Here is a 26,899-nt window from a genome sequence, read left to right on the forward strand (position 1 = left end):
TCTGATCAAACTTGAAAGCCAACAAGTACATACTTAGAAGGATTAGCTAGTGAGGCAGAAAAGGAGAGCGAGAGCAAGAGAAGTGGTTCACTGTGTGAATTTCCTCACACTCACAACCCAGGGCTTGTTTATTAAATTTAATATAAATATAATCTAATATAGCTCGAATGGCAACCCATACTGAGCATCCACCACCCCTCCTCTGTCAACAGTCAACAAAACCCTGCACTGACACTGGCCTTAATTTAACACTGAAGAAACAGATGTGGAGGCAGAGAGGTAGCTGCAGTCCCATCAGGTCTCCTATGGCATTTACACCCCTTAAAACACTAGTTTTTCATCTAGCTTCAGGCTAACTGCATAGAAAGTTCCCTAGAGACCAAAAGTCTGGAGATAATGATGAATGAAGAAGGGAAAAGAAAACACTGCTGAAACCCAAATAGTACCTCCTATCCTTGCTCTTGCCTGTGATTGTTAAGTGTTCTGAAATGGTGAGACAAACATCACTATATGAACAGCCAAAGAATCAGCACACTAATCATTACACGCTGTGCATAACAGACTACTACAGACCTACTGCTACACAGAAGGATATGAACACTGTGGTTACGCAGAGTCTACTTGGAATCTAGGCAACAACACAGAAATCTGTCAGAAAACCTCACGTGGTGATGGCCATAGCACCTAGTGTGGATGATGCCCGAATGCTCAAAAGAGCCCAGAGAAGCAGTCCCACTGTCATCCACACACCGTCATTCATCTTCACAGAAAGAGCTTCTCTTAAATGAACATAAACTGCATTGACTTCCTCCTTCCCCAGCTCAAAAGGAAAAGTGATGACAGTCAGGAACTCAGGCTCACTTGTGACATGAATGTACACAGATTTCCACACACTCAGAAGACAAACAGTGTCTGTCAAGCTCTGCCCCCAGATCTGCCATATGCATAAAGTACCTGCACTCACGTAATACACTTCATGTTTATGTTTTTTTTTCTAATCATAAGCACTCTCCAGTGGAACTCATGCCCTAGTCTGATACACGTGTATGACCTGGAATCAGGTGGCTTCAGATTCTCTAACAAATAACCTTGCTTGATGCTCGTCTTCATTGAATGAGGGCAGAAGTTCTGTAATTATGTTTTCCTTCTTACCAGGGTGAGAAGAGAGCTGCAGTATGAGAAGAGCTGCCTCCTGCAGTGCTGATACCTGAGAGTAAACAATCAAAAGCTGCTCATTTGCTCTTAGTGTCTTCCTTCATCGTTCTGGTATTTTATACGGACAGAGAAACTGAGTGCTATGACTGTTCCAACCTTGATGATCCTATGACCAGCAATCTATTCTCATTATTAATGCAACCTCCATTATGCATCCTGAGGTTCCTATTGCTACGAATCTGCCTTCATTCACTCATGTTCCCCACTTCCTTTTTGAGGGAATCCACGAGTATCATCCCGAAATCCTTTTAATCTCACTTTCATAATGATGCACCCAGAATGAAAAAAAAAAATGCAGGCAACTGTCAGAGAAAGAACAAAAGGTCAGAAAACTGAAATCCTTCTGCAACATCATTCTACAATTAAAAGCAATGAACTCTCAGAGCTGACCCACAAATGTTACTTAAGATCAAATCAGCTGCATGAGAACTGCTGAGGGTGAAACAGGATGCCCTGAATAACTCCATTCATGTCTCATTTGCTATTTTGTAATACAGTAAACTACCTCTTACTGCTCCCCATAGCAGGAGCAGTCCAAAGCAGGGCTACGCGCCACAGTTCTCACCTCACAGGTAATGCAGAAGTGAGACTGAGGATCCACCAACAAAAAGGGAAACCTTTAAAATTAACATTGCAGTTACTCTGCTTCTAAAAATTCCTTCTCATTCCAGTGCTCCAGCATAACTAGGGCTGCACAAGGGCCTCAGAAAGCAGATTGGCTGGACTTTTTGGGGACAGAAAGACTAAAAAACACCAAATCCCACCACCATACATAGGAGATGGTTCTCCACCCGCCCCCAGCTGCACTCCAGCACTGCTGTTCTATGCACTGCAGTTTTCTTAACTGCTGTGAGCTCTGCATCTGCGCTTTGAAGCAATAATACCTAAACAGAAGATTTCATATTCTAGTAATTATTGTTCATAATTACCTGGTGTCCAGAGAAATCCCCCTTCTGCACAAGTCTTTTACTTTCTCTGTGTGTTTTTTTAAAGCTCAAATGCACGTGGACCTGTGACCTCAATATTGCTATGTTTTAGTCAAGATACCTCAATTCAAAAGATTACATGCAGCACAGACTTTGGAATTCCCCAAGGAATTCCACCTTATAACCATCTACTTTTCCCCTCCTAGTTACATTTTTTTCCCCAAAACTTACACAATCATCTCAGTGAAAACCAAACCATGAAGGATTAAAGCACTCAACTCTATGCTTGTGCTAAGAGAACAACTAAGATATTTAGCTTAGGCGAACAATATTAAAGGTGCACCAGTAGCCCATAAGCATTTCACAGCCGACTGAAGAACTAAGGAGGACTCTCCATAGCCCTCTTTATATTTGCCTGTATACTGGAGAAAGGGCAAAAACAGACTGCAAAATGACTGAAATGATGCTATAAAAGAGAGAAGGATATAAATAGGTCTTGGAACGCTCATATTCTAATCTGTGTTTTTCTACTCAATTTTGGTTTGTTCTGAGCAAATCCCTTATGAACTACATGTCGAGACATTTCTATAACAATCCGGTGAACAAGCATTATTTATGGCAAGATTTATGTAACTACCTACACGTGGGAAGCTCAGCACAGTGTATTTTTAGCATCAGATACCACAGGCTTCAAAATAATGACAAAACTTGAATGTTTAAAGAAACCAGATCATAGTGCAGAATTCAGTTTTCAACGATGGCTGTTGCAAAGTGTCTCTTCTGTACATAGGAATAATTAAAAGCTACACGGACATTGTGGAAGGTTTCCTATCATCTTCTAACTTGACAGGATTATTTGCATTGCAGTAGGAAGCTGATATTTTGAGGACTGCACTAAACCCATGACAAGAGGCAGTACCTGCCCTGAGAAAGCCTCAAACTAAACAAATGGGACCACTGAAGGGTAGAGGTGTGAAACCAAGAAAGAAAGAACTGGAGGGATGAAAATCTACTTAGACGCTGTTGGAAAAGCCTGGAACAGGATCCAGCTTTGCAAGTCCCAGAACAGTATAATTCTTCTATGGATTTATCTTTAACAACCTTCCTACCTGACGTGTTGCCCTTGCTCTAATGGAACCAATGATGGTGACATTCCTAGATTCATACCACGTGCACTCCAGCCTGCATCAAAACCTTGCACTTTAGAAGTTGCATTGCATGGCACACACAGTGTAAAAGCCACATGACACTGGAGCACAAAACCAATGTGCTTAAATCAGAAAACACCTTGTAAATATTTTGTTCTATTGTTTGTTGTTTTAAAACAACAAAAACAACATGAAAAAAACAGTCAAAAAACACGAGAAGAGAAAGTTCATTTAATGTTTAGGCTTCAAATTAAAAAGAAAGCCCAAAACACATTCAGTGCATGTGAATTTTCCAAAAGGAAAAATGAATTTTCCTGTACCACGTATGGAAAGTTATTAAAATTTAAATTATCGTTGCACAAAAAGAAAGAGAGTGCATGAGAGTGCAGAAGGAAAATGGATCAAAACCAGCTGCATATGACTAAACACATTAAATTCAACATGAAACGCAGTTGAACTCTTCAGTTTTCAGGCAATCTTTTACTTTCACTGTAACTAAACACTAATGATTTGATGCGATTTACTAAGAATTGGTTAAGAAATACAAAGACAAATAGGTATATTCAGGCTTAAGGGGTATATCTTCTCTTAGAACTCGTTCAAATTCCTAAAATTGAAGTAAACAATAAACATGATTTTGGGATTAAGGTTAACAATGAACACTTCTTTTTCTAAAGATAAAATTCTTTTGGTAAATTAAAGGTTAAATTGTGAAGATAAGACAACAGCTCCAGATTCAGAGATGTGTGTGCTTATTTAGATGTTACTGCCATCCAGTAATTACCTGATGTACTTTGAACCCCAGCTCTGCCTCTATCAGCTGTTTCGCTTTTTTTCTGCTAAAATTCAAGGCTCCAACAAAAGGTAAAATAGCCAGTGAAGATAAACTTTATGCTCTTAAGATGATATTTCTTTTGTATGTGAAACTAACTGTGAATCACTCTGGAGGTTAAGGGGTTCTTAACTATTTCACTATTCGGACTCTCGAGCCACCCTGCAAGTGAAGTAAGGTTGAAGGGGAACCTGTTCGCTCTTTGCACTGGCTCACCTTAATGTTTCTAAAATGAGCTGCACAATGAAGCACCCCCAAGTTGCAGGACAGGACTTGGTAAGTCTGGATATGTTGCATTTGTTAATAAGCAAGGATACTGAGCTAATCTAGAACGTCAAATTTCCTTACAGGAAGAATTAAAAAAGGAACACTTTGGTATGTATAATCTGTCTTGTTCTTCCTTCTTTGTATTTTATGGGGAAGGAAGAAGCCTCCTCAGCACATATGTACCACTTGTGTAAGCTGTTTCATTTACCTCCGTACTCTTTTCCCTCAGCTCCCCTTGTCTTTCTGCGACTTCTCCCAGCTTGACCATTAAGAAGGGCTCAGCAGCAATTCTGCTTGTATTTACTCTTGCATTCACTGAGACTCCACAAACACAGACCCCCCACTTGCTTGCTTTTGCTTTCAAGCCCTGACATATTGCCACTGTGCTGTAATGGAACACCTATTTGTGAGGCCATGATGGAAAACACACCAGGGAACCAACCCAGAGTAAAAATAAAATAATGACCGAGGAGACATGGGCAGGTTACAAAAAATGGATTAATTGCCCAATCCAACCCACTGCTTGGCCCAACAACTGCCTGTGTTGGCTCGTGTGAACTGGTGGCATATCACTGGGTAAGAACACAGGTAAACCAGAGCTGCAAAAATAGCATACATAGCTGCTGCAGCTGGTCACAAAGCCAGTCCAGGTAAACAAAACTTCACAAATCAGCCACCTAAGATTCTCCACCCAGTTGCCTGCAAGGAGCAAAATATGCCATTTTGGCATAGGCAATGCTATTGTTTCAGCTATTTGGTTAGATATTTAATAATATCTATTTTAAAATAGATATTATTTTAATATCTAAACAATTTTAAAAGCTTCTCCAACCACTCGATGGCTACATGTCTTCAGCCTGTTTCACAGAGTCTTTAATTCACAAAATACCTCTGAAAATAATCAGCCTGAAGAGAAGACAGGAGTAAAGAGGCGAAGCACTGCATGATCTTGGCTCCAGGCAAGCATGCACTTGTAGAGAAACTGCTGCCAGAGGTGCAATTACCACCTGGAAAGGTTACTCTGCACCAACACCTGCACTGATGTAGTTATACAGATTGGAAAGGTGCTTTATTCTAGTACAGTTTATCCCTCTTCCCACACAGGAAGTTATGTAAGAACATCCACATTAGAGCTGTCTTTTGCTGATAGGATCAAAATGCAACACACCTAATGTAGCCAAAACCATTTTAAATGTGACTTGGACAAAAATCTAACTATATAACTAGATTACTGCTATAGTAGGTCTTTAATGGCTAAGTTCAAAGCAAAGGACATGTCAAAATGCTTACAATAGGGTCCACACTTCCATCATAGGTTTGAAGCAAGATGCTTTGCCATGAAACATAAAGCAAAGCTCCTTTGCCCTCTCCTCAAAGGTGTCCAAAACACATCACCTTTCTCCCAAGGACTCTTGGGCTAAGATTACAGAATGAGGAAGGAAAGGGAAAGAGAGGAGATTTTCCTTTCTTTTTTTCTTCTCCAAACTCTAGAATCTCGAAAATGCTGACCCCTTCCATCACTACTTCTAGCTTAACCATAAATGAGTATTTTTTTTTTTCAGTGCAAATGAAATAGATATGCTTTCTTCTAAAATTATTTCATTTCAAAATGCTGAAAAACAGAAGCACTCACCATCAGCTCTGGTACCTAAGATAGTCACTTTCCCACAGTACAAGACCTTGAGAGGAAGCACCAAGTTTGCAGAACTGCCAGTATTTCATAAATAATTCTTAAAACAGGAATGCATACAAACATTGTGGAAGGTGTTGGAAGACACAACACTCAATGCAAAACCAGCTAATGCAGCATTCTGAAGCCCCTAAACTCTTCTACTACCCAGATAAACACTTTTTTTAAGATTTAACAGTTTAACTAAGTGGGAGCCTAAAGACTGATTAGAAAATTCTTAGTCAAAATTCATTATTTCAACAATTAAATTTTCTAATCGTGCTGCAAAGGCAGCAAAAAACACCCAAACAAAAACCCAACTGCTATCTAGATTAACTGCAAGATAACCTAGACCAAACCCACACAGTGCAAGGAGTTTATAATAGAACAACTCATTTCCCTGCAGAAAAACACAAGGAAATTGCACTTGAACTGGTTAGCTTACTTACTGGAAGTGCATCTCCTGAACTGTATCTGTTTTCTACCAAAATCAAATGCTTTGTTGTTGTTTGTATGTGTAGTTTTGGGTTTTTAAAAAATAGTTTCTTGCATGGGAGCAAAAGCATTGCCCCCAGGAACAGCAATTGCATCAGTGAACTACGCAGGACAAGAAATCAGTTCATAAGATACACTTTTCTCCTTCTAGAAGACCAGCACTAACTGCCTGATTCTGAAGTAACTGCAGTTCATCTCCTAGCAAATTCTTGTAAGGATTCCCAAATCAGCAATTAGCATCTCTCCCATTGTGCTGCTCTGCCTAATATCTTATGCAAATTATACAATTTATAGCTTTAGATTTAATATGCGGTTGCCTAACTAATGCCACAGGGCAAAAGGAACCTGCTGATTCAGGAATGCATCACTCAACTGCCTCACCCTTGTGAAGCAAGTGACAAACTCATTCCACAGATTTCTCTGCCAGGGAAGAAATATTTGCTCCTGCTGCACCATGCCCACACGAACAGGTGCAGACAGACTACAGCTCCCTCACAGCATCCCAAATCACAACTCCTCCACTAGTCTGAGTGCTACAGCAGTCTAGTGACCAAAACCCTTATCGTGCTTACCTTCTCCTCCCTGTGTTCAAATAGTGCGCTGAAAGGCTTCCCAAGTGCTGACTAACTCTCAGAAGGTGCTCCTTGGCAAACAAGGAAGTTTGGCATCTTAGGCATCAAGAGTAAGTAGGATTGCACACAAAGCCCTGGATCTCAATAGCAGAGATCAAGAACAGCTGGCTCCAGGCCCCAGGGCTCTATTTATGGCATTTCTTCAGAAGCATCGAACTGGGTGAGTCAAACAGGACAATTCAAACAACTCAGGTATCTCACAGATTTGGCTGCAACAAAACTTCATGCACTCGCTTACAATTCCCAAAATTGCCATGCAGGTTCAGAGATTCCCTTAATACGTGCCTTGATGACAACGCAGCACACAGGCTGTCACAAAGCTAACTATTCATCAGTAAGCTTCATTAGAGGTGGGTAGATGTCTGTGCTGCTGACATTTGGCATCTCTGCAGGGTGGATTTCACTGCTGGCGGCTCACTGAGACTCAGTCTGACAGAGCAAACACCCCCATAGCATCCTCAAGCTGGTAAAGAAGGAGCTGGAACATGAACACTCCCCCACACAGGAATCCCAATGCCGCATCTGAAGCTAACAAGCTCAGTAACAGCTGAAATCTCACTTCCCTCCTTAGCACAGGAGACGTGAAATAAGCTGGCAGCTGTGCCGCAGTGTGGGCAAAAAGCAGCAGCTATTCTGATGTTGGACCAGGCTTCTTAAGGCAACTAGGAGGGTGAGACTCGTGGAGTGCTACCTGTTTGTTCATTCTCATGCTTACATGGGAGGTGCATTTTGCAGCTTCTCAATTTTCTTCATGATTGTGCTAGGGAAAAAATTAAACGAGATGTTCTGAAAGTCATTGAAAGGTCCCAGCATTGTAAGCAATGACCTGTCCCAGGCAAAGCACAGCTGTGACCTGGAGGAAGATCTCTTTGATCCCCCAGTAGAAAAGAGGTAATCTACAAACTCCTTCAAGGGTGTTCAGTGATGTTGAGTTCCTGGTGTATATTATGAGTGTCTTCTCAGCTGTGCCACAGTTCTGTCTCTGCACACATTCTGCCACACTCCACAGAGCTTAGTGTGGACTACAGAAGGAAAAACAATCATGAAAACATCATCAAGCTGTTTTTCTGAAGAAGTAGCACTTTAGCAGATAAGGCTGTAACTGAATTTTCCATTTAAAATCCCAAGACTAAGTAATAGAAATCCTCAGACTTTATTCACAAGGCAGTAAGAGTGTTAAAATACTACTGCCTGTACTAGGTTTAAAATATATGTCGAACTAAGAAATGTTTTTAATCATCAGCATGATTTCAGGCACTCTTACTTTATGGGAGGCAAGAAGCAGAAGACAGGAATTATCAAACCACATGAGACCACAGGTCAAGCTGACACCATGTAATCTCAGTTTCTGCTCTTCAGCAGTGGGCTTCAGACCAGAGGAAATGTGTGAATATATTGGCTCTGAATATATCTCAAGTTGAGGAATTCAGAGTTTATAAATCGAATTACTCCCTAGCACCAACCAGTCATTATCATGCAGTTCAAAGCACAATGGTTCGTAAGTTTTCTAAACACAACTGTGAACATCTCCCATCGTTTTCAATCCAGCTATACTCACAGTTAATGTTTTGCACAGATATTCTGTGGAACCGAATCATGACATGGTACGAAAAAGGAGAACATTTCTCCTTTTTTATTTATTCATAGTTTGTTCTATGGTTGCTCAGGTTCTATTCCATCTTTGACAGCCCCGGCTTCATCTCAGTCTCCCCTTGCATGGCTATCTCTTGGCCCTGACCATGCCTCTTTCCCCAGCATTAGTATTATTTCCAACACATATTTTTGTATTCAGGGAAGGAGAACTGAAAACAGACTTTTGTGTTGATAAAGTACTTTGTTTCCATAACTGTATGCTCAGTATCTTTAATGCTATTTTTGTCCACCGTAAGATTTTTGTTTGGTTCTGCTGGCGTGCTCTCTTTGACCACTGAAGCAGAGGGGGGCAGAAGTTTCCAGTGAGTATCCACTTTGACGCTGAGGTCTTTCCTGAGCAGCGAGTCAATTTAGAAGTTAACAATGTGTGACAGTTCATATTATTTCTTTATGGGCCCAAGAGACCGCAATAAATTTGATCTATCATCACACTGACTCTCCACTTAACTTTTGTTAGACCCACTTGATATTCTCGTCTCCCACTGCTTGGAAAAAATTAAGCAATTTGGATTTATCTGAAAAATTTTCAACCCTTTGTTCATCTGCCTTTTGCAGATTGGTTAATAAATGCCCTGGAACAACGCTGGTATGGGACATTTGGCTTGCCACACTGGAAGCAGTTTGTTTATCTCTCTGTCTTTGGTCTCTGTGTTGCACTTGTTTCAGTTTACTTAATGTCAGCTCTCAAAGGAGAGATTTTTTTAATGGAAAGTTGTCTAAATGCAGAATCCACCTCACCAAAGTTCAGCTGAAAACTTCAAAGGACTCCAGCAGACCAGAAGACTTGAAGGCAGCCAGAGCAACTTGGCCGACCCATGTCATTTGGGATATGTACAATTTCTACTATTCTGTCTATTTCACTCTGATTTAAGAATCAGTGGTTCATTCCTGGTGTACAGAGCTTCAATTGAACATGTTGCTTATATCTTTACAAACATCACTGGTTCTAAGACATACTCTAAGTGTACCCTGCCCAGCAAACAGGCTACAACAGGATGCAACAACCTCTTCTAACACTATCACTCTTCCTTCTGACTCTTGTTCTTGCTCTTTCTACCTCAGCAACAGCAAGCAACTGTACAAGAGATGAGATTTCAGGTTCCCTTTGTGGCTTCCCTTTCTCGCTTCCCTTTCTCTTCCTGCTACATCTCAGGATAGGATTAATTCTTTGGAAGCAGCTGTCCACTTTAAATTTCAAAGTCAGGCCTTGTTTATTTTAACACCAACACGCCCCTGTCCCTGTCAACCACCTCCGACATGAAAGAATGAGCTTTTATGAGAAAGATGTCAGCTGACACCTCCTTGGGTCAAAAGTCCCAGTGTCTTTCCAGTTTGGTGCAGCAGGGCTGAGATGTAACAAAAGTGCTGACAGCCAGAGTACACAGTGCTGTCACACACGTTGCTGCTGTGCGCTGAGGCTCTTTGGAAAAGGTCCTTTCAGAGATTATTAATTTCATTCCAATTACTTCCCTCCACACTTGTACTCTAATTTTCAGACAAATTAAAACACAGTGCATGAACATGTACCACCCTCGGAGTGAGGTGATGAACATCAGTTTGCACGTGCTCTTGGGAGAAAATCAATAAGGAAGATTTTTGCTTCCTGAACATGGTTATCGCAGTAGCTAACATCAGCCCTCAACTCAGAGGCTTTAGTGATGCTTCCAAACAAACAAGTGAGTTTCAGGTGGGTGATTTAGCACCTCTGGATTAAAAACAGATATTCCATTTCAACTTACTATGAGCTTCAAATATAGAGGAAAGTTCCTGAAGTTGACCTATGTGAATATTCTAACTCCCTCCTGTCCAACCAAAATTACTAACTAAAGTAGGCCACAGACTACAGTGACCAGAGTTTCCAAAGGTGAACACACAGAACTATGTACATAAAGCTATTTTCAGGCACTTTAACTGGGTGGCCTAATTTTGAGAAGTTCTGAGTATGCACCACTCCAGAAGTATTCATCCCCCATGACTTCCAAAATGGAAAGTCAGACTACTTGCTTTGCTGCTGACCTACAAGAACCCAGTTTTCTCCTCATCAACAGACCATGAATTTGGATAACACACATCACATGTTGCTTGGCATCACAGACTAAGTATGGAAGAGTCATATGCATGTGTATTTGGAAAAGAGGTTTCTGCACAGAAAAACATGACACTGATAGGGAAAAGATAGGCAGATATGGTCAGGAGGAGATGCACAAGGGTCCCCAGATCATGCCAGCAGAAAACCTGGAGTCCCAGATCGTGGCACTAGACAGAACACCTAGTGTAGCACATGGGTCACAGTTTTGATCTTAATGCCTTTTGTTTAGATTATTATGTGCAATATGTATCAGGAATGTTAAAAGCTTTTCATCTTCAAAATAAAAAGGCTTCGTTGCCAAGCCAGCTCACAGTGATTATCTGCTATCACCTATAAGTGTGATTTAAAAAGTCAGATCTTGAACTCTGAGGCTGTAAGACTACAGCTTTTCAACACCACATCAGAGAATCTAGTTATCTTTCATGAGACAGAAGCTTCAAAAAGGCTGACCCAGCTCCCACCACATGCTACCCTGCAAAAGTGAAATTTCTGTTAAATAATGTCCCTAATCTTTCACCAGACATTACAGAATCTGTTCTGGAGCACTTTGATATCAGAAGCCATTCTTCACAGATAAGTAAACAAAGCAATGTAACTGCCAAGAGAACTCAGCTGCCATACCAAAAGTCTCTTCAGTGATTTATTTCAAGATAGACCTGCCAGCTATGTAGGACACAAGGAGAAAATGCAAACTTTTTTCAAAGGACTTAGAAGTGAAGGTTTCAGAATGACTCTCTCTGACCCTGCACTCAAAATAAGAGAGAACAGGAAAAAAGGAGGAAGTCTCAGCCCTGATCAGGCTATTTCTTCCAAAAAAGAAACCACGAAAACTAATGCTAAAATAGCTGTACACAAATGAATGTGTATTTTTAGAAGAGTGCTCCATTTCCTTCCAAAGGAGATACTACTATCTGAACTGAAAAAAAAAAAAAGGGATTTCTGCAAGTCACTTCACCTCCTGTTAGCTACATGCTGGTGTGCTTGGTTCAAGGTAATCCTGGAGTAGGTCGCCCAGAAGGGCCACGCAACCTCCATCTGTGCAAATACACAGCATGCAGAAGGATGCTCAGAAGGAACCTGAGGATCCTGCTCTGAGCAGGGGGATGGATTAGGCAATTTTCAAAAGTCCTTTCCAACCTTCGTGACTCTGTGAACTCCATATTCCTGTAAGGACTGAGTGCTTACACTGTCAGCTCTGGAAGTTCATGTTTAACTCATGGTTGGCTTCATAAAGAGCATCCTGCAGGACTACCAGAAAGCTTAACAATGTCCAGGTGCCAGTTTTAGGCACTTCATAGAGCGATTCCTTTTATCATGCCATAGGGAGAATTCACCATTAAAAGGCATTAACCTGGATATCTGAATGATAATTACCTACACAATCAAGCTGTTTATTCTAATACCAGGCCCTACTGCTACAGAACATGGTCACCTCAGCAACATCCGACATCTCTGAAGATGCAGGCAAGTGACCAGAACATGTGTTCATCCTCCCTTTAACTGGTGTAAACCTCTGTTTAAAGAGGTTGACTTTAAAGACCTCATGCTATTTACAGATGTATTACTTCTTGTTTGAGCTTCCTAAGTGCTCACTGCCTTGGGATATTTCATGACAGCTGCAGAGCAGAAAACACAGTTTAGCAGGTGAAAATTAGGAGGGGAAAAATCCCACCACGCTGTCTAGAGGGATGCAGCTATTTTGGTCTCCCTTACTGCAAATGATTACATGTGGGAATACAGAAGCTGGTCTGCTTGGGCCAGAACAAGAAGTCAGCCAGTTATTCAGCTCTTTTGAGATTTTTCCCTGCTAAACACAAAGGTGGTTCAAGGTCTGTACCATAATCTTTCTGTTGATGAGAAAGAAATAAGCTGAGCTATATCTGGGAGATCTGGGGGCACAGCTCACCTAACACTAGAACAGCCTGTGAAAACAGGTGAGGCTTTTTCCTGCCTCATTCCTCAATTTTATTAACAGCTTCTCTTGGAAGCTGTCATTTTTAAATCGACTTTTTTCCTTCTTCTTTTGTAGTTTTCCCTCTTTTCTTTTTCCTCTCTCAGTTTGACCAGTGGAGGCTGAAATACGTACAAACTCCTTGCTGAAACAGAATGCTCTCCTGAGCATGATATTGCCATAGAGAAAATAAGAACAAAAGTATTGATAACAATTTAAGGAAAAAAACAAATAAGCAACAAAACCACCCTGAATCTCTCTGCTAGGAAAAAAGAAAAAACAAACAAAAAACAACCGCATCTTCATAGCACAGATTTCCCTCAGTAACTCTTTCCCATTAACATACAGCAATAATCACTTCAAACCAAAATCCTTTTAAACTAACTGAACATTTTCTTGTAAAGCATACTGGAGACAGCTTCTATTAGTCTACATTTTACATATTTGTGAGGCTCCTATAGACACTTCTGACGGGGCCAGGCAGGTCAGATGCAAACATTATGTCAATAAAACCCCAAATTATAATAATGCAACTTGATGAGTTTCTTTACACCCATGAAATAGTAATAACACAATCATAAAGAAAATTGCAATAATGCCACATTAGGACATAGTTCAAAAATGCAATTTCCCTGCAATGTAGTCAGCTAATGTAAGGAACAGCTTTACTTCTAAAGCTTCTCAAAAACTACTCAGAAAAGCCAAGAAAATGGCAATAAAAGAAGTAAAAAGGGAACGAAACAGTTAACACAGAAAGATATTAGAATTATTCAAATTTAAGAAGCTGGACTTCCAAATACAGGAATTCAATCCAATCCAGTCCAATTAAAGGCAACTGTATGTCAGGTAGCAAGCCAACACCAGCAGGGCATTTATGCTTCTTCCTAGCAATTAATCTGTGCAACAGATTAATCAGCATTTCTCAAGCATTTTAGCTCTATTAACAACTTAATTTTTTTCAGTTCTTTAAAAACATGTTTTTCTTCTTCCACAAATCTCCCAATTCAAGCCTCGGGATTCTTATGTCAGGCTGTTAAGTTTGTAGAGACATCTCAACTTACCAACACACACAGAAAGAAAACATTTTTCTGAAGATTTCTGTGAGCACTGTAGTAAAAACAGTCCCCTTTAAGCCCATATCATATTTTTAACCAGACGCAAACCTCCTTCACATGCTTTGAAAGAGATGAGCATTGGGGTCCAGAGTGCAATGCCATGCCACCACAATCCTTCAGTGTTTGTGCTCCCACAGAGAGAGAGAATTAGACAGGCCCAAAGCCTCTACTGGAAACCTCACAGCCAGTCTCCAGAAGCCAGCTGCTTCCTTCCCTACACATCACAACAGAAAGCCTTCTGGGACAGCAGGTGACTGGCCTACCTTGCATGTATGCCTCTATTTGTCGAATGAGCTCATAAGACTTGGATCGGTCCAGAAGTGTACGAATAGCTGGAAGCGGGTCCAGGATAATGGTTTCTGGATGAGCATCAATATACTCCTGCAAAACAAATATGAAGGAAAAAAAAAAAAGGCATTAGGTTGGCTGAAGAGCGTGGAAAATAGTGAGATGGGAAAGAGAACAAAGTTTAAAACCTCAGTCAACATCCAACCTTTCTTTTATAGGAGGCAGACAGATACTGGCAATGTGACGAAACAGACTGATGCTGACATTTGAAACAGAAATAAATGTGACAGCTAACTGCTTCAGGATGGCACAGTCCTCCTGTGGACTCACCATCAGCGGTGAAACCTGTGCTGCAACCCCATCAGCTCAGAAATGAGCCCGTGGCAAAGTGCCACAGTAACAGCTGTGAGCAGGGCAGAGAAAAGCAATTAGAAGAAGAAAGATGACACACTGCTATCTTGGGGTCAGTCCTGCACTGAATTACTACACATGAACATCACAACTGCCTGAGCTAAGCTCAGAACTACATTTGGGATCCCTAATGCTGCTATTAAAACTGTCCTCTAGCTGTTCTGAATGCTGTGTCAAGAGCTGGTTGATAAGGGCTGGAATTAAAGTAAATGGGTAAACAAGAATCTGTCTTCATCCAAACTAGGACAAACACCTCCAAAGTAGCATCTGCCTGTCTTTAATCCAACTTCCAAAAGCCATTTCACATTTCCATTCACTTATTTAAATTTGTTCATATAAGCACACGGTAAGTGTTCCTGCAAGTACCACACATCCAGCGCTTCTCATGGTGCATCAGCTCTTCCTTAAGTAATGTGGTGACAGCCCCTCCACCCTGACCACGCTGGTTCCATGTTGAGCTCAAGCTCCACGTATGTCCATCTAGGTCTACTCTGTATGTACTGATCACTCAGCTCACACATACATTCCTCCTCCCTTTGGCTTCCACCTCCTTCACTGCCCTACAAGGAGGAAATTATTTTTGGCTCTCTCCATTCCTTGTGCAGCTTCCAAATCCACCTGATGGTCTCTTGCTGTTAATGACTACTCTCACTGTTCTGCACTCAGGTATAGTCTGCACTAGTTTGGATCAAATTAGCCAATGTATTTCTAGAAGGAGCTCTGTTTTTTTAACGCTTTCCATAAGGAACTCCGAGGCACTTCATTTATAACGATAATAGCTCTAAATCATATTAGAAGATGATCCAAGAACTAAGCTTGACTCAGCATAATGAAGTATAACAGGAACGAAGGTCTGATCCTGAGGCAATTCTACACCAGGCAATGCTTCAATAGCAATAAGCATCTCAGCTGACTTTCTAGTGACTGACTGCTCATCTTGCTGCCTTATTGAGACTCCAAGAGCTTTGCAAGGCAAACACAAATTAACCACCAAGCACGGGGGGTTTCCCAGAAGCCATTTAGAGCCTGTGGGACTTTAGAGTGTTAAGAAGACAACCCCTTCAAATGCACACAGGAGACTGAATACAACCTTCCCTTACTGAGAAAAAAAAATGGATGAGCTATTACAAATATGAACTTGAAAATGGAACAGCTGCAAAAGGAGGATGCCCGAATCCAAAAGACAGTTTTCGGGAGAGCACAACCTACCAACCTTCACCATTCAGTTCTTCTTTGGTCATTCCAACAAAACAATTCCATGCTTTCCTTTGTCGGATTTACCAACGACTGGTATCCAACTTCAGACATCAACAACCCAGACACCAATCTGTTGGATATTTAGACTTTCCTGCAGTACTTTTAAAAGGCTCCATTCCTGCGCTGCAGTTCAGCTTGACCCAGACAATGTTTATGTTTTCCTCTTTCTAATCTTTGATACAATAAATGCAAACAAGAAAAAAACAGGACTTTTAGCAGATCTTCCTTTGTTTGTATTCCAGGCTTGGTATTCAGTAATGCCCTATACCAGCCCTGCTACTGGCAGAAGGCCAGCAGTGAAACTTGAAATCAAAGGGACACAAAGTATTTCATGTTCCTATTAAATAGCTCTTGATACAGCCCAGCTATTTAAAAGCCCTTCTTGAGAAGCATACACACAGACCAGAATACAACAGATTGTCATTTTACCCAAAAAGGTAACTCCTAAAAAGAATTTTAATATTTTAACAGAAAGTTGATACAGTATCTACTGCAAATATTAGGTCATTAGATGATAAGAAATACTCACTGACTCATTGACTTGACTTTATTACTAAGTAATAAAACTTCAATGACCCTTTGTTTAATGTTAAACAAAACCTGCATATAAAAATGTCAGCAAATGAAACAGTGATAGTGTTTGGATTTGTGTTTTCCTGTGTATAGAAACATGGAGATAACTGCTTATAACAACAAATGGATTTTTTTCCAAGAGGAAAACATGTAGAGACAGAAACATAATTCATCTAATGACCTTGAATCAGATTCAGACTTAAAATATAAAAGCCCTTTCTGTTGTCTTGGGCTGTGGTGCCCTCTGTGCATGGACACCTTCCAGAAGGAAAGATATAGGCAAGGTAGAGCTTCAGCAAATACCGATCCCAAAAGTGTCTGTCTTTTTAAACCTATGAGATCCCTGCAGTGGTTGGGAAGGATGCTGGTGGCAGCACTGAGCAGTGGGCAGACACTTCATCTGTTCTTCTTCTATTTGTGGTACAACTGAAGGCAAATTTCTGAGCTCTCAGCTTTCCTGGTTCTCCATCAAGAATTCCCCACAGCTTTATCTTGCAAATACCTATCCTCAGGAAGCTTTCCCACTCCAGTTGGCTCTTGGATGAGAGATTTTTAGTTAATTTTGCCTTATTATAAGGCTCTTCCAACACCAGTATAAGAGAGACTGCTTTTCAAATGGGAAGAACACAGGCACTGGCCTGTGAATTCACGTGCAAATAGATTATTTTAACTATAGTGTCTTATCCTGTCCCACCAGTAAGGAAAAAACTACTGAGCTTTGAATATTTCCTTTGATTTTTCACTCGTCCTTTTCAGCAGAAAGTGTAAAAAGAAATTTTAAACTTGTACGTATTTTCAGAGTATAAAGCTGGTAATTAGGAACAGAATGGGACAGTATGTTAAGAAGAAAAAAATATACCAAAAAACACAAAGAAACCCACAGCATCACCTCCTCATCTCCATGAATATGGACCCAAATCACCTTTTTGAAAGTGAGAAATCTGACGAAAGCAATCAGTGCAGCATGAACAAAGCCTAATTTTTCACCTTCCAAAACATTTCCCTTATTTCCCTTCATCCCATTCCCAAGCCGAGAAGAGCCAGCAGATCTCTTCCTAGACAGCTTCAGAGTAGGAAATCCAGAAGTAAAACATAGGTGGGAGTGGGGAGGTTGAAGTGCAGAATATGGAACGTTTTCAATTTTCATCAACCTGACTGCACAGGCCTAGGAATAAAACTATTTGTGGCATCTTTTCAAGAAGGCTGATGCAAAGAGAAACTGCTCAAAAAAGCTCTGAAAGACAAATTAACAATTCTATTGATTTCCCATCACTTAAGGCCATCAATTTGAATGGAACAGACAGAAGGAGCTGCAATGAATAAAGGTACACAAGCCCCTGTATAGCTATGACAGGCAGCTAGCTATTCAGAGTGTATTTTGCTAAAATCAGAGCTTAACAAACTTTCCTAGTCAGCAGTGGCTTATACCAGCCAAACATATTTGACTTTCAAAGCCTTAAGCTGTATTTAGGGAGCAGGAATTGGATTTGCTTGCTTCTCTTTTTTACCAGGATGACAGGAACTAGAACAGCAGCAAGTGAAAGGGTGCCTTGGGTACCCTTCACACCTGACTTCTCTCTCATGTTCCCCTGGTCAAGAAGGAAATGCCATGGACTTAAATGTTATGATGCTTTGTGATTTTTTTGTTTGGTTGTTTTTTTTTTATTATATGACAAATAAATTATATCCAATCAGCTCAGCCCAGTGTTGTTGCGGGTAGGAAAGGAGACTCCACATTCTCTAAAGTAAGGGCTGATGTATCTTGAGAAGCAAATGGAAAAATTTCTCTGTTGGTCCTTCACACAAATCACTAGGTGCTGCACATGGTCTTCATTTTGGCTTTAGAGATCACTAAGCAGCTGCCAATGCTCTCAGGAGGAACTGTAGTCCAGACCACATCCAAATAGCACAAAGACCTCAGAAGGCTCAGTCCAAAAGGTCTTCTCCAGTTAAAAGACCATTATAAGCAGCAGACAACTCCTCCTCACCATTTTGAGAGTCTGCTGTAACAATAATTTTTTACGATGCAATTGAGAACAGTCATTAAACAGCAGATAAAACTGGCATGCAAAGAGGCTTCCCAGTCTGCTAGCATTCAGCACCAGACTGCAAGTGTCTGTCACAGCCTGCAGAGAGCAGGCACACAGACCCAGCTTCCTCCTAAGCTTTTGCAGAAGAGATGGTCAAGGCTTCTACAGTACAGCTCTGAAACAATTTACTCATCCAAAGGTCAGAAATGCAGCCTGGCAGACTGCTCCTCCTTCTGTGGTCAAGGAGCTCTTGCTTTCCACTTCCTGAAAGACCGCTTCACAGAGCCACCAATAAGCCAAATGCCAGGTTTCATCTCAATGTTAAATTTATGTTCCATAGCAGGATAATTAGCATATTGAATTTTAGATTGATTTAGTCAGATCAAGTTCAGCAATAAGGGAACACACTATTCGCACTATCAGCTCTTCATTAATCTCAAAAAGGAGTTAATAACATTTTCTTTAATTTATAACTTGGGGAAGCTAATGAGATGATCTAGATCACACAATGAAACTGTGGACTGAACATACATCCCAGAATTCCTTTCTAATTCTCCAGGTATTACATTATTCTTCTTTGCAGGAAGATGGCATTCTCAAAAAATAAATACACTAGATAACTGTTTACTGAACAACCAAGGACTAATGACAGAAACAGAAGAAAGAACATCAAGTTCTGCTCTAACATTCTTGGCTTTTTTATTATTGTCATTTGTGGTTAAATTTAATATTGCTAACTTTGAAGCCCTTGAAGGCCAGCTGTATCCAAGCAGTTTGTAAGAACAATGCTAGTTTCTTACTGCAACCCTGCAGCAGCCAGCAGCCATTCTAGAGCATGCTTAGCCAAAACTTGCCATTGCAAGCACAGCAATGCTAAATTGGAATTAGGCAAAGTGTCCAAAAGAGACTAACATCATCATCACCAGTGATATGAAATGAAGATGAAAGGTGAGAGGAGCCCTTAATGCATGAACACAAATCACCTGTAGAGGAGACTGGTACAAGACAATACTCTCTATCCACAGGGTACTTATCACATCAAAAAAGATGCAATAAGTCTCTGAACCAAAGAATAAACATAAATATATAGCACTTATCTCTCACCAATCTCAGAATCTATCCCACAGACTCATTAGATTAAAAACCATTTTCACTGAGATTTTCTAACTGAAGCAGGTTTAAAAACAAGGCTTCAATACTTAACCTACACAAAAATAATGGACTAATTTAAGTACTAAAAAAGATACATAGAATAACACCAAGGTACATTGTGATTACTTTAAGAAATTTCTCAGGACAAGGCATTTGGCTTTAGCGGGTCGTTTTACCTCTAAGAGCATTCCATTCGTGCAGCAGCTGCCACACCAAAAAGAACCCACTAAGTTCTCAGCCAAGGCTCCTGTTGTGAAGTGCTCTGCCCCATTTCATACTGAACTTCACATGTGTGGTTAACTGCAGCTTTAGGAAAATACGTCCTCCATACTTCGCTGTGCTTCTTAATACCCCACTTAGATATTTGAAAAAGGAACATTTTATGATCTTCAGTAATTAAATACAGTAAATTGACTAGATAAAATTCTTATAAAAATATTCAATAACCACTGATGATTTCTTGCTCAGTAATAAAAGAAACGTGTTTCAGATACTAATTGCATTGCTACACTCAGTTCTCAAATGCTTTCATGAATTCCCTCTCAACATGTTCTGCAGGGGACAAAGGAGGTAGCACAGCATTACACAGAGATGAGCTCTCTGAGCCCTGCTCAAACTGGGACCTTCAGGAATGCAACCAACAAAGTAAGGATCGGGAATCAGGAATCTCAAGTTTTACACAGCTGTGAGCAACTCAATACATGAGTCCTTTTCCCTCTTTGGGCAATATTTTTCCCCATCAATATAATGTGCCTATTATGAAGGCAAATTAGTTAATGTAGGAAAGAGGGAAAGACTGTGAGCTTTAGCAGAAGGTCCCTGAAGTTCACCTCTTCATATCCTACTTTGGGCATTTGAAATTTCAAGTGCTGAGGGATGTGGATGCCCAAAGTACTCAGTGATGAATAGTCATATATTCCTCAGAGAACCGTTATCAGAGGGCCAGACTCACAAAGTCAAACTGTATCTCCTGTGTGAGGCTGAAAAACAGACAGGTGGGAGGAAGCAGAGTTGTTTTCTAACTAAACAAAGAGAATATTTTCTCCATTAAGAACAGCGCATGATTTCTCAAGACAGCAAAGTTGTGAAAACTGCAGAATTTGTCTGAATTGTTTTTTCCACCTGACATAGGCACATTTCATAAATTTCAGGAAATATCTCACTCAACTTCTCTGTGAAAAAGAACATGGCGGCTTTGATCAAAACTATCCATCAGAAACATCACCTTTTAAAATGATAAACGCAGCATCATTCAAACTATGACATGAATTAACTGGGAAAACAGTCCTCTGTCCCACTGTGCCCTGCAGATTTCTGACTTAAAAATGTTAACTTGGAAGAAAAAAATAAGGAAAAAAAAGCAAATCAGGATGCTATCAGAGGATGAAAATACAGATACTAGCCTTGATGTTACAGAATTTAGCATTCCAATAAGCGGGAAGAATGGACAGGATTGGGTCAAATTATTTTAGTACCTTCTGTCATAGAGAGACAGAGATATAAAGGAAGCACCTGTTCTTTGTTGACTACACTAGTGTTCTTGAAATGATATTTGAACATTTGGTGGGAAACCAGTTGTTATTAAACTTATAATGCAGAATACAAACAGAGGTGAAAGTTCATTTTAGACTGACAAAATGGTGTTTTCTGGACTCTAGTGCTGGGCAGCAGTGTGCCAGAGACCTCTTTTCACCAAACATCACCAACTGCACAGAGAACAGATTGAATTTTCTGCATCAAGACCATCCTCTTGCTTGAAATGCAGAAGGGCTACGGAAGAACCACGTACCTGGAACCTCTGTACCAACTCCAGTGACTGGCTGTCATTCTGGTCTGCTTCAAGGATGACATCTGTCAGTTTATGTATGATCACATCCAAGGGGCCCTGGTCTTCAATGGGTTTGGTGAGATCAAGCTGGAAAAAAAACCAAGAGAAAACTTCTCAGTACCAGTATATGTATCTGTATATGGAAGATGTATTCTTAGTATCAGTATATGGAGGATGTGGGGCTCACTGCCCAAGGTGCTGCCATTACACCAGGCATTTGCTTAACACACTACCTTTATTTTGACATGTTATCCAAATCCCTGAAAACTGACATTTCATTGGCTGCCAGGAAGCTTTACTCAGATATCTATTTCTCAGCAGTGTACACCTAATTCCATGATAAGGCAGTGAAATTGCTGCCAAGCACCCCTCCTCCAAAGGTCTTTCTGTGCTTCTTCTCCTCCTTGAGACAGTATTTCCTTCTTTGCTGCCCTCCCTGTACTTATACATGTATATGCAATGCAAAAATATTAAGCCAACAAAAACTATCACCAGTAATAAAAGGATAAATAAATGCTGGTAGGGGAAACACACTGAGGATGGGGTCAGCAGAAACTCAGCTCCAGACAGCGTGGCTGACACAACATTAGTGGCAGTGTGTCACAGGGCTGGGTCCCCAGAACCAAGACAGTGTTTGAGGAGCACTGAGCTTGGTCTTCACTGCCTCAATGCCTTGGACTTTGTCTTACACTCTTTCCCATACCATGCTTTGAGGAAGGTAACGAGACAGGATGGACAGAGTACAAGCACTAGTAAAACAAAAGCAATAGAAACTTTGTAGCCTTATAATTATAAGCTAGTTGCTAATCTCACTGACTCCTGTACAGTTGTACTGGTTTTCCTCTACTGGCACTATGACCGGGGCTAGGCTTGAGCAAAATAAATGGAGTCAAACTGGGACATGACAACTGTTCTGTCCAACACAGCCCATTTCTGCTTGCATAATACAATCTGCTACTGCTGCCAGCTACAGGCTGAGGCTCTGGTACCATCTTTGAAGTACTCACATAAATCCTAATGCAACTAGAAAATAAGGCACGTCTTCGGAGGAGAGCAACAGCCTCCTCTTTCATGTGAGCAGCAGAGGCTCCCCATATGCAAAGGTGAAATACAGGCAAGGACAAACAGAGCCAATGGGGATGCTTAGTGGGCCATGAGCTGAGGGTGAGCAGCCTGCAAGAGGGTGGCTGTGCTGAACCTGTATTTCAATTCCACTGAGTAGTGCAGAAAGACAACTGAATGCAGACAGAAGTGTCTGCAGAATCAAGACAAAATGAAGTGAAATGCAGCTTAGCTAAGGATGGGGAAGGAGAGGATCTATTGCAAGAACAGTCCCAGAAAATTAGATAATAGCCTTAAAAGAAATGTCAGATGACCCAACTACTTTTCCTGATTTTTTTTTTTCATCTGCCTATCACATCTGGAAGGACACGGTGAAACAAGGGATCCATTTAACTGGGTCAGAAGGTTCCCAGTTGCCAAGACTAAAAAAAATAAATAAATTTAAAAAAAAGAAATGAATTAATCCATTTTCAGGACTTCCATTTTGAAAAACAGTGAGAAGCAAGTTAAGTATTGAAGTTTGGTTACCCCACCACGTTCTTATGGCAGTTGCAGCTCAATCTGCAGAAAAACATTAAAATACAAGAAAACAGTCCTCTCTTTCAGCCTTGACCCGGGAATAGAAGCAGCCTTCAAGGCACATGCAGGCATTTTCAGCACAGTGTTTCCCAGAAACACGAGACATCTGGGCAAGATAACTTCCTTGCATCAATTGTGCCAGCTAAAACCAATGGGCACATTATTCTGAGCGCGTAAACAAAATACACCTATCAAGATTTGCACAGGCAAAGCAGAAAGTGTTAAAAAGGGCCCCATAACAGCGCTCTGCCTCCTGCTTTGTGAATAAAACAATCCAGGAATGGCAGCACGCTTGAGCAGCTGCTCCTGGGCCGTTCAATGAATGCTTAAGTGGCTCAGCAAGGGCAGCAGGTACATTTCAGCCACGCAAACCTTCAAAATTCGATCCAGCATTTTGTGGATTGGAGGATCAAACTGTTTGTAAGAACAAGTTCTCTGTGTTCTGGGCTGCTCTGTGGAAAGCAAATATTTCTGAGCCGTGCAGAATTTGGAAGCATTCCACCTTCCTTTTATATACCAAGGATAAAGAAGTTAAAGAAAAAGGGAAGGAAAAAAAACAACACAAAATAAAACAAAAAACAAACCAACCTTGGAAGGGAAAAAAAGGGGCCTTTTCAAGTGGAGTATTGGACCCAATCACAAGTCAGTGAAAGTAGAGTGCAAAATTTCTGCTGGCCCTCTGCTGAGACAAACACTGATTCATTGTTCGTCATCAGCTGGAATTTGAGCCCTCCTACTTCCCCTCTCTTTCAGCATCTCTCTCTCTCCAAACATCTTTGCATTTGACATGATTACCCAAAGGTTTGTTTTCGAACAGAACTAACGCCATAGCAACAGAAGTGAGAGCAAAGATTTATCTGCACCACTATGAAAAAATAGAAACAGAAACTATGCCCATGGTGCGCTTTCTTCTGCAAAGTACACTATGGTCTGTATTACCTACTCTGCTTTTTCATAAAACAGAATTAGGAAAAAACTTGGGCTGAGTATTGGTTTTGTGCCATTGTTACTTACCACCAAAACCCAGCAGAGATCAGGTGAAAGATATGAAAGACAGTATCAAAACTATATCAAAGTTATCGCTGGAAAATAGCAGATACAAGGCATGCTACTTTCCAGATCTTACAAATCCATATAGGGAAGAAAGCAACCACAAGATATATGTCCTCATCATTAGTCTGCTCACCTTCCAACTGAAAGGCTGGCTGGGAGCTAACAAGCACTCTGTGCTACAGAAACTTTATAGTTCCCCCCCATAGTCTCCCCAAAGCATCCACCAACAAGCAAGTTATGCACACACAGTTCCATCTCTGCTCCTCTCTTCCCACTCCAAGCACACAGCCATTTTCCTAAATCATTACACAGTACAGCAAAAAAAGAAAAACAGAAAAAAAAAAGTTTATTTCCATTAAGCACAGTTTGTTTAAAGTTTTGGGGTTGTTTTTCTCTGGAACCGTGGCAGGCCATTTATACTATGGGGATGGGATGGATGCCTGACAGCACGCCACTGATCTCCAGTGGTCCTAAGTGCAGTCCAGCAAACATGCACTTGCAGAAGTAGAATTTAAAAATAAAACTAGGTCCAAGTGAAAAAAAGCGGACTGCATTCCCTCATTGTCAAACAAACAAACTAACTGCAAACATCGGGTTCAACAAAAACAAAACATGAAACCGAAACATTAATCTAAATGATTAAAAAGAAGCAAGTACCCTTTATTTGACTCAGAATTTCCAGTCCATGCCACTATCAACTGTATTTCGGGATCTGGTTCACAGGATAACTTTTTAAAAGCTCTTTTGTAAGAATAATTTTTTCATTATCATTCGAATGAAATGAAGACTTAATACCGTCCTGCTCTCCAAACTGAAAACAAGATGTGTCCCCTGCTGCATCCCTGAGGAATTTACAACACATTTCTCCACTTCCACTTAACTTCATCTTTTAGTATATTTCTATTCAAAAATAAAATATCTTCTTTCTTAAGCATTATGTTCCCAGACTCCAAATGGCAAACAAACTCACCAGAATGCTGCACTAAGTTCTGGCTTTGGTTTGGTTTTTATTTGACATCCTGTTTGGAAAAGCTACAGGTATTCCTCCGCAGCAACCTGATTTGTTGCAGAGGGGAAAATAAACTCATGGAAATTTCACTTGAAGGAGGTGAATGAAGATAAGGAGAAATCACCAGAGATATTAGGTTTGTTTTGAGCCTTCTCAGTAGGCACAGAAGACCAAATCATGACTTTATTCCAAGTACAAGAAAGTTTAATTAAATGCAACAAAAGGCAAAAAAATCATTGAATTTTCTCCCCCTTCTCACTGAGATCTATCAATGTTCTGCAAGACACTTTCAGAAATCAGAGTTCAAAAGTCTCTGTGTGGTTATCTAGCCATTTCCTGGCACTGAATTCTGCTGTGAACCAGATATACTGCACCAGCCTGACGTGACCTCTCCGCTTCCTGACTCCTGGGCTGTAGATGGAGTTTTCTATACCATCTTCTGTAGCCTGATATTCAGATATTCTGCTAACACTGCACTGTTCCCAAAACATGTAGCATTTATTTCAAACTTAATTCAGCCTCTTAAACTCCACCAAATGTACACCTTGAGGCTAGTGATCACCTTCTTCTGCTGAGGTAACTTTCTACTCCATGTATTACCATAATGTACATCAGAACACTTGTACAACAAAGCCTTTAAACCCATTCTTTCCTTTTCCTGCACACTAGTGATGCACAAGTCAGGCTGAAAAACTGTCATGAGTTGGAAAGCCAAGACTTCAGGAAGTTGAAAACTGACAGTTGATCTATCAGTCTGCTGTTCTCTCCCCCAAAATCTCAAAGATGAAAGCCTCTAAAAATATCTTAAGAATTTTGGAGAGGGAAAGGAGGAAACAAAAATCAGTAGTGTCAAGTTCACTGTTTTTCCTTGTGAGAAGTAAAAGCAATGAGAATACATAGGATGGTCTGATTACAGGAGATAAAGTGCTTCTGTTTGAAAGGTGCTGGGCTAGAAATCAGGGACATGTCTGTGCATTTCTGCCATGATGTCACTCTCACAGGCTGTGTGGCAACACAGGGACAGCTGGTCCGTGGGACTCCACACCAAAGCCCATGGAAGGTGACAACGCACAAACATCATGATGAGGAAAGATGTTTGTTGTGTTATCTGGAAGATGAAGAACAGGTATTGCCACCGATATACAGGCTTTCTGCACCTCCACAAATATTTACATGTCCAAACTAAATAAATATTAAAACTTCTAAATATTTAAGAGTTCATCCTCCTCTCTCTGGCCAAACAAGGAAATGACCTCTGCTGTCCCTGCACAGTGCTTACTGCTGCATCTGGGGCCAGAGAACAGTGAGCACAAACCTCTAAGGCACAACCGCCAGCTCCTGCCCAGTGCATAGGACAAACGCAATCCCAGCTATCAAAGGCTGCAGAGAACAAGCCAAAAGCTCTCTAGCAGGATCTGTTTTCTCTGTTCCTCACCATCTTTCTCCAGTGCTGTGAACCTGAGCACCATGCTGCAGTGGCAATCTTGGACAGGAAATGCTGCAGTGAGGAACTTCCCCAGCTCTCCTGCTGCCTCTCACTCTGACAGCAGAGCTGTCAACAGCACCAACAGCAGCTGCCACAGCAGAGAGGAACTTTCATAAGCAGGAAGGAAACTTAGTTTGAAAATACCACACCTTTCTGTTAGTCTTCTCAGAACCAAGGAA

General features: G+C 40.8%; 1 protein-coding gene across 3 annotated transcripts in view; it reads right to left on the minus strand.

Moving 5' to 3' along the window:
• Positions 1-26,899, minus strand: part of ITPK1 (inositol-tetrakisphosphate 1-kinase) — a 118,685-nt gene that overhangs the window by 38,921 nt on the left and 52,865 nt on the right. For all 3 annotated transcript variants that reach the window (XM_015865245.1, XM_032444851.1, XM_032444850.1), the window contains 2 exons: positions 21,493-21,618; positions 14,256-14,373 (listed from right to left, as the gene is read on the minus strand). In XM_015865245.1, coding sequence (XP_015720731.1) covers positions 14,256-14,373; positions 21,493-21,618 — 244 coding nt within the window. The remainder of the gene's footprint in view (positions 1-14,255; positions 14,374-21,492; positions 21,619-26,899) is intronic.

Source organism: Coturnix japonica, chromosome 5, assembly GCF_001577835.2.
Source record: "Coturnix japonica isolate 7356 chromosome 5, Coturnix japonica 2.1, whole genome shotgun sequence".
NCBI lineage: Eukaryota > Metazoa > Chordata > Aves > Galliformes > Phasianidae > Coturnix > Coturnix japonica.